The sequence below is a fragment of the Oncorhynchus mykiss genome, chromosome 19 (genome assembly GCF_057628025.1).
Source record: "Oncorhynchus mykiss isolate SJ-2025 chromosome 19, ASM5762802v1, whole genome shotgun sequence".
NCBI lineage: Eukaryota > Metazoa > Chordata > Actinopteri > Salmoniformes > Salmonidae > Oncorhynchus > Oncorhynchus mykiss.
In genome coordinates this window covers 7,416,823-7,425,900 of record NC_143040.1, presented here as the reverse complement: position 1 = coordinate 7,425,900, position 9,078 = coordinate 7,416,823, and the positions used below count along the sequence as shown (strand labels likewise).

The 9,078-nt window shown below is 43.4% G+C and overlaps 1 protein-coding gene across 1 annotated transcript; it reads left to right on the top strand.

The window, feature by feature from the left end:
* Positions 1-2,746: 2,746 nt before the first annotated feature.
* LOC149974783 (uncharacterized) lies at positions 2,747-4,792 on the top strand. The gene is made up of 2 exons (XM_090209997.1): positions 2,747-3,249; positions 4,052-4,792. The coding sequence occupies exons 1-2, from the start codon at positions 2,982-2,984 to the stop codon at positions 4,573-4,575; spliced, it is 792 nt and encodes a 263-aa protein (XP_090066123.1). The 5' UTR covers positions 2,747-2,981; the 3' UTR covers positions 4,576-4,792.
* Positions 4,793-9,078: the final 4,286 nt, after the last annotated feature.

The window sequence follows — 9,078 nt, the reverse complement described above, 5'->3', positions numbered from 1 at the left end:
ATACCCATGTAAACATAGATTACTGACAGATCAATGAGGTCAGATCCCAATACCCATGTAAACATAGATTACTGACAGATCAATGAGGTTAGATCCAATACCCATGTAAACATAGATTACTGACAGATCAATGAGGTTAAATCCCAATACCCATGTAAACATAGATTACTGATAGATCAATGAGGTTAGATCCCAATACCCATGTAAACATAGCTTACTGGCAGATCAATGAGGTCAGATCCCAATACCCATGTAAACATAGCTTCCTGATAGATCAATGAGGTTAGATCCCAATACCCATGTAAACATAGCTAAACATAGTTTACTGGCAGATCAATGAGGTTAGATCCAATACCCATGTAAACATAGCTTACTGACAGATCAATGAGGTCAGATCCAATACCCATGTAAACATAGCTTACTGACAGATCAATGAGGTCAGATCCAATACCCATGTAAACATAGCTTACTGGCAGATCAATGAGGTCAGATCCCAATACCCATGTAAACATAGCTTACTGGCAGATCAATGAGGTCAGATCCAATACCCATGTAAACATAGCTTACTGACAGATCAATGAGGTCAGATCCAATACCCATGTAAACATAGCTTTCTGACAGATCAATGAGGTCAGATCCCAATACCCATGTAAACATAGCTTACTGACAGATCAATGAGGTTAGATCCCAATACCCATGTAAACATAGATTACTGACAGATCAATGAGGTCAGATCCCAATACCCATGTAAACATAGATTACTGACAGATCAATGAGGTTAGATCCAATACCCATGTAAACATAGATTACTGACAGATCAATGAGGTTAGATCCCAATACCCATGTAAACATAGATTACTGATAGATCAATGAGGTTAGATCCCAATACCCATGTAAACATAGCTTACTGGCAGATCAATGAGGTCAGATCCCAATACCCATGTAAACATAGCTTCCTGATAGATCAATGAGGTTAGATCCCAATACCCATGTAAACATAGCTAAACATAGTTTACTGGCAGATCAATGAGGTTAGATCCAATACCCATGTAAACATAGCTTACTGACAGATCAATGAGGTCAGATCCAATACCCATGTAAACATAGCTTACTGACAGATCAATGAGGTCAGATCCAATACCCATGTAAACATAGCTTACTGGCAGATCAATGAGGTCAGATCCCAATACCCATGTAAACATAGCTTACTGGCAGATCAATGAGGTCAGATCCAATACCCATGTAAACATAGCTTACTGACAGATCAATGAGGTCAGATCCAATACCCATGTAAACATAGCTTTCTGACAGATCAATGAGGTCAGATCCCAATACCCATGTAAACATAGCTTACTGACAGATCAATGAGGTTAGATCCCAATACCCATGTAAACATAGATTACTGACAGATCAATGAGGTCAGATCCCAATACCCATGTAAACATAGATTACTGACAGATCAATGAGGTTAGATCCAATACCCATGTAAACATAGATTACTGACAGATCAATGAGGTTAGATCCCAATACCCATGTAAACATAGATTACTGATAGATCAATGAGGTTAGATCCCAATACCCATGTAAACATAGCTTACTGGCAGATCAATGAGGTCAGATCCCAATACCCATGTAAACATAGCTTCCTGATAGATCAATGAGGTTAGATCCCAATACCCATGTAAACATAGCTAAACATAGTTTACTGGCAGATCAATGAGGTTAGATCCAATACCCATGTAAACATAGCTTACTGACAGATCAATGAGGTCAGATCCAATACCCATGTAAACATAGCTTACTGACGGATCAATGAGGTCAGATCCAATACCCATGCATACATAGCTTACTGACAGATCAATGAGGTCAGATCCAATACCCATGTAAACAGCTTACAGACAGATCAATGAGGTCAGATCCCAATACCCATGTAAACAGCTTACTGATAGATCAGTGAGGTTAGATCCAATACCCATGTGTTGCGAACAGGTCGATTGTAGCAGTAGTCGTTTCGGTGGAGAATAACTTTACAGTTATTTTGACCGCGGTGGTTATTGTTGTCGTGGTTTCGTGGAAGAAACCGTTGTTGTGCATCATCTTTCAACGCTCCAATACCTGATAATGACCAAACCTGTTTAGGCTTTTTGGGAATTTAACTTCAATGAACCTGAAAGTGTTCATAGTATAAACATCTGTTGGGTTGGTAGAATGTGGAAAGACCCACCTCATTGGTTAATATTCCCTGTAGTAGAAACATCTGTTGGGTTGGTAGAATGTGGAAAGACCCACCTCATTGGTTAATATTCCCTGTAGGAGAAACATCTGTTGGGTTGGTAGAATGTGGAAAGACCCACCTCATTGGTTAATATTCACTGTAGCAGAAACATCTGTTGGGTTGGTAGAATGTGGAAAGACCCACCTCATTGGTTAATATTAACTGTAGCAGAAACATCTGTTGGGTTGGTAGAATGTGGAAAGACCCACCTCATTGGTTAATATTCCCTGTAGTAGAAACATCTGTTGAGTTGGTAGAATGTGGAAGTAGGTTTTAAATTCATACTTAATACAAATCTGCAGTTGTCTGACTATTATATTATTATTTAATGAAAGAAATGTAAAAATGCACTTTTTGTCTGGAAATAAAATAAACATTTATCTGCGTTAACCACTCCAGTCAACAGATGGCGATATGCGTTTTTCAGGCGATGCTATCAGAGTGACGTATAATGTAGTGGACGGGACGCTTCTTCAACAACATCTCGTCAGCCACCTCGGTAGCTTCCTAGCGGGACGTTCAAGCTGTTCAGACTGCTTCGGTCTATATTTACTTCTGTATTTGGAACATAATTCTGTCTTTTAACTAGTTTCCCCATTTCATGTCATATTTCCGTTTAGTCAGGTAACGGTAGCTGGCTTGATAAATGAGCCTATCACTAGGCTAGTCGCTAACTAGCTAGGTTAGCTGGCTAACATCCCCGACCATGAGCTCAGCAAGCTGCTGCCCTCCTGCTAAAAAAGAGGTCTGCTGGAAGGAGAAAGAAGGTATTTGGCTGAACGTTGTCGTGAAAGAGGAGAATGAAGAGGAGGATGTCACAGTAAACGAAGAAGTCGAGGGTGAGGCTGTTACACAGAAAGAAGAGGAAGAAAACCATTATACTTTTTTTGGAGTGAATGAAGGAGAGATAACTGTCATATTGAAGGAGGAGGAGAGGGAAGAAGAGGAGGAGACAGAAGATCTGAGTAACACCAGTAAGTCCTGTCTTGAAAATAGTTGTTGAACTGATACGTGGTTTTAAAACGGCATTCTACTCTAGTTCTGAGCTTAAATGCCGTTTTTTAATGTAGGAATTGATAAAGCTACACTGTAAGATGTGAATACCATCAAGAAGCTGGCCAACAACAAAACTTTAACAATGGATTTGCACCCAAAATCACAACTTAAATGTCTCACGGAATGGACTTGCCTTCATTCAATACTGCAATTCCACTGTACTAAGCTGGAGGCGATTTCCAGCCCACCGTTGACTGCGGTCAAGTGAGCCGACAGTCGCAAAACGCGGTCAGGCCATCTGCTCTTCGGTTTCTTCCTGAATTTGCGTGCGCGAAAACACTTTACGGAATGGCGTTTTTTCAGGTAGGGAAACTGAGTTGAATGGACACTCATGCACAGGTAGTCGAGACGATGGCTACAAATCATTACAAGCAAACCGTTTGAAGCACACCTATTCAATCTTCCATAATAAAAATGATACCAAATTGTTTATTTAATTTTGGCGTTATCATAAAGTACTTTATCATTGCTAGAGTGTCAAGCGTAGGCTGGACTGGTGTAAACGCTACAACATACAATGACATTCTAGACCATTCTATAGGCCTCTCTGACTAAGAACACACAGAGACCTGCATTTTGTAGTGGCTTTAATAACACTTGTGAAAAGTGACTTCAGGTGATTGAGGGATCTAGTCTAGATTAAATGTCATAGGAAGTTTTATCATGTGGAGGTTTCATTCAGGTCTCTGTTTAATTAAATCATCTGTTTGTCTTTGTCAGGAGAGAGACCAGACTCTCCTTCTGACAGCAGGAAGAGTCCTTCAGGGAAACCAGACCCCGAGACGTCCAAACCAGCAGGACGACATCACTGCTCCCAGTGTGGAAAGAGTTTTACTCAGTTAGGGAGCCTGAGAACACATAAGAGAATACACACTGGAGAGAAGCCTTACCACTGTTCCCAATGTGGAATGTCATTTACCCAGTTAGGGAGCCTGCAAACGCATGAGAGGGGACACACAGGGGAAAAGCTTTTCCAATGTTCCCATTGTGGAAAGATTTTTGGCCAGGTAGGAAACCTGAACAAGCATGAGAGGACACACACAGGTAAGAAGATGTACCGCTGCTCCCAGTGTGGAGAGAGATTTACCCGGTTAAGGTACCTGAAAGAGCATGAAAGAATACATACAAATACACAGGAGGAGAAGACATACCACTGCTCTCATTGTGGAAAGACATTTTCCCAGTCAGAAAACCTGAAAACACATGAGAGAATCGAGAGGCTGTGTTCTGACTTGTGTTTTTGACTGAGAATGTGTGTGTTTGTTTGGGCTGTCAGACTTGAGTTCACTTCGTATAATGTTAGTGCACTATTTTTAATTGTGATTAATCCAGTGTCTGAAAGGGTTAAAAACACACTGAAAACATCCAGAATACATCCTATATACAGCTAAAATCTACAATGCCATGTAAACACAAGATGACATTGAGGTTAAATAAAGTGTGATTTATCAATGGAACATATTTTGACACGTCCACTGTGTGTCTCTGTAGAGTCATAATATTCATAACAACTAGAGGTCAAACAGGGAGATGGTTCCATTCATTTTCCCCACAGGGCTGTGTTTTGTTTAGACTCACCCTGGTGTGATGTTTTGATAACCATGTAAACCTCTCTGGGACAAGGTGACTGAGGACACAGTGTGTTGTGAATTTATTGTCATGTTTTTAAAATGGTATGACTGCCTTTATTTTAGCTGGATCCCAGGAAGAGTAGCTGCTGCCTTGGCAGGAACTAATGGGGATCCATAATAAACCCCAGTAAGAGTAGCTGCTGCCTTGGCAGGAACTAATGGGGATCCATAATAAACCCCAGGAAGAGTAGCTGCTGCCTTGGCAGGAACTAATGGGGATCCATAATAAACCCCAGGAGGAGTAGCTGCTGTCGTGGCAGGAACTAATGGGGATCCATAATAAACCCCAGGAAGAGTAGCTGCTGTCTTGGCAGGAACTAATGGGGATCTATAATAAACCCCAGGAAGAGCAGCTGCTGCCTTGGCAGGAACTAATGTCGATCCATAATAAACCCCAGGAAGAGTAGCTGCTGCCTTGGCAGGAACTAATGGGGATCCATAATAAACCCCAGGAAGAGTAGCTGTTGCCTTGACAGGAACTAATGGGGATCTATAATAAACCCCAGGAAGAGTAGCTGCTGCCTTGACAGGAACTAATGGGGATCCATATTAAACCCCAGGAAGAGTAGCTGCTGCATTGGCAGGAACTAATGGGGATCCATAATAAACCCCAGGAAGAGTAGCTGCTGCCTTGGCAGGAACTAATGGGGATCCATAATAAACCCCAGGAAGAGTAGCTGCTGCCTTGGCAGGAACTAATGGTTATCCATAATAAACCCCAGGAAGAGTAGCTGCTGCCTTGGCAGGAACAAATGGGGATCCATAATAAACCCCAGGAAGAGTAGCTGCTGCCTTGGCAGGAACTAATGGGGATCCATAATAAACCCCAGGAAGAGCAGCTGCTGCCTTGGCAGGAACTAATGGGGATCCATAATAAACCCCAGGAAGAGTAGCTTCTGCCTTGGCAGGAACTAATGGGGATCCATAATAAACCCCAGGAAGAGTAGCTGCTGCCTTGGCAGGAACTAATGGGGATCCATAATAAACCCCAGGAAGAGTAGCTGCTGCCTTGGCAGGAACTAATGGGGATCCATAATAAACCCCAGTAAGAGTAGCTGCTGCCTTGGCAGGAACTAATGGGGATCCATAATAAACCCCAGGAAGAGTAGCTGCTGCCTTGGCAGGAACTAATGGGGATCCATAATAAACCCCAGGAGGAGTAGCTGCTGTCCTGGCAGGAACTAATGGGGATCCATAATAAACCCCAGGAAGAGTAGCTGCTGTCTTGGCAGGAACTAATGGGGATCTATAATAAACCCCAGGAAGAGCAGCTGCTGCCTTGGCAGGAACTAATGTCGATCCATAATAAACCCCAGGAAGAGTAGCTGCTGCCTTGGCAGGAACTAATGGGGATCCATAATAAACCCCAGGAAGAGTAGCTGCTGCCTTGACAGGAACTAATGGGGATCTATAATAAACCCCAGGAAGAGTAGCTGCTGCCTTGACAGGAACTAATGGGGATCCATATTAAACCCCATGAAGAGTAGCTGCTGCATTGGCAGGAACTAATGGGGATCCATAATAAACCCCAGGAAGAGTAGCTGCTGCCTTGGCAGGAACTAATGGGGATCCATAATAAACCCCAGGAAGAGTAGCTGCTGCCTTGGCAGGAACTAATGGGGATCCATAATAAACCCCAGGAAGAGTAGCTGCTGCCTTGGCAGGAACTAATGGGGATCCATAATAAACCCCAGTAAGAGTAGCTGCTGCCTTGGCAGGAACTAATGGGGATCCATAATAAACCCCAGGAAGAGTAGCTGCTGTCTTGGCAGGAACTATTGGGGATCCATAATAAACCCCAGGAAGAGTAGCTGCTGCCTTGGCAGGAACTAATGGGGATCTATAATAAATCCCAGGAAGAGCAGCTGCTGCCTTGGCAGGAACTAATGTGGATCCATAATAAACCCCAGGAAGAGTAGCTGCTGCCTTGGCAGGAACTAATGGGGATCCATAATAAACCCCAGGAAGAGTAGCTGCTGCCTTGACAGGAACTAATGGGGATCCATAATAAACCCCAGGAAGAGTAGCTGCTGCCTTGACAGGAACTAATGGGGATCTATAATAAACCCCAGGAAGAGTAGCTGCTGCCTTGGCAGGAACTAATGGGGATCCATAATAAACCCCAGGAAGAGTAGCTGCTGCCTTGACAGGAACTAATGGGGATCCATATTAAACCCCAGGAAGAGTAGCTGCTGCCTTGGCAGGAACTAATGGGGATCCATAATAAACCCCAGGAAGAGTAGCTGCTACCTTGGCAGGAACTAATGGGGATCCATAATAAACCCCAGGAAGAGTAGCTGCTGCCTTGGCAGGAACTAATGGGGATCCATAATAAACCCCAGGAAGAGTAGCTGCTGCCTTGGCAGGAACTAATGGGGATCCATAATAAACCCCAGTAAGAGTAGCTGCTGCCTTGGCAGGAACTAATGGGGATCCATAATAAACCCCAGGAAGAGTAGCTGCTGCCTTGGCAGGAACTAATGGGGATCCATAATAAACCCCAGGAGGAGTAGCTGCTGTTTTGGCAGGAACTAATGGGGATCCATAATAAACCCCAGGAAGAGTAGCTGCTGCCTTGGCAGGAACTAATGGGGATCTATAATAAATCCCAGGAAGAGCAGCTGCTGCCTTGGCAGGAACTAATGTGGATCCATAATAAACCCCAGGAAGAGTAGCTGCTGCCTTGGCAGGAACTAATGGGGATCCATAATAAACCCCAGGAAGAGTAGCTGCTGCCTTGACAGGAACTAATTGGGATCCATAATAAACCCCAGGAAGAGTAGCTGCTGCCTTGACAGGAACTAATGGGGATCCATAATAAACCCCAGGAAGAGTAGCTGCTGCCTTGGAAGGAACTAATGAGGATCCATAATAAACCCCAGGAAGAGTAGCTGCTGCCTTGGCAGGAACTAATGGGGATCTATAATAAACCCCAGGAAGAGTAGCTGCTGCCTTGGCAGGAACTAATGGGGATCCACAATAAACCCCAGGAAGAGTAGCTGCTGTCTTGGCAGGAACTAATGGGGATCCATAATAAATACAAATACTCTTATCAATATATTTGTCTCTCTTTACTCTCAGATTTGAAAATGCTAATTAGCATCAAAGTAGACAACATGCAAGACTACAAATCCCTGCAAGCTCCTGCAAGTCATCTCTAGCCAACACATTTCACAGAACAGTTCATAGAATTGTCCATTGAAATAAATGTTGACAATTTAATCATTGCTACATTAAGGCCTGATTGGTGGAGTGCTGCAGAGATGGTTGTCCTTCTGGAAGGTTCTCCCGTCTCCACAGAGGAAATCTGGAGCTCTGTCAGAGTGAACATCGGGTTCTTGTTCACCTCCTTGACCAAGGCCCTTCTCCCCCGATGTCTCAGTTTGGCCGGGCGGCCAGCTCTAGAAAGAGTATTGGTGGTTCCAAACTTCTTCCATTTAAGAATGATGGCGGCCATTGTGTTCATGGGGACCGTCAATGCTGCAGACATTTTTGGTACCTTTCCCCAGATCTATGCCTCGACACAATCCTGTCTCAGAGCTCTACGGACAATTTCTTTGACCTCATGGCTTGGTTTTTGCTCTGACATGCACTGTCAACTGTGGGACCTTATATAGACAGGTGTGTGCCTTTCCAAACCATGTCTAATTTATTGAATTTACCACAGGTGGACTCCAATCAAGTTGTAGAATCATCTCAAGGATGACCAATGGAATCAGGATGCATCTGAGCTCAATTTCGAGTCTCATAGCAAAGGGTCTGAATACTTAAGTAAAGACATTTGCGAAAATGTCTGAAAACCAGTTTTTGGTTTGTCATTATGGGGTATTGTGTGTCGGTTGATGAGGGGAAAAACATTCAATTTTAGAATGAAGTTGTAACGTAACTAAATGTGGAATAAGTGAAGGGGTCTGAATACTTAATGAATACACTGTATACGACTGGAAGAGGTTTCTATCATTGGCAGTTTTGTACACAGTCAGGTGATACGTGGTATAGAAAGTCCAATCTTAGGAGAGAACATGGGAGGCACTATACTGTGTGTCTGCAGGTGTCTATCTGGTCAAAACCACTGATACAGGTGCCCCTCCATTCTCTGGTGGGATGGATCATGTC

Coding starts and splice junctions, on each gene's coding strand:
- LOC149974783 (XM_090209997.1), top strand. CDS start 2,982: ATGAGCTCAGCAAGCTGCTGCCCTCCTGCTAAAAAAGAGGTCTGCTGG. Junction 3,250..4,051: donor AGAAGATCTGAGTAACACCA/GTAAGTCCTGTC, acceptor TGTCTTTGTCAG/GAGAGAGACCAGACTCTCCT.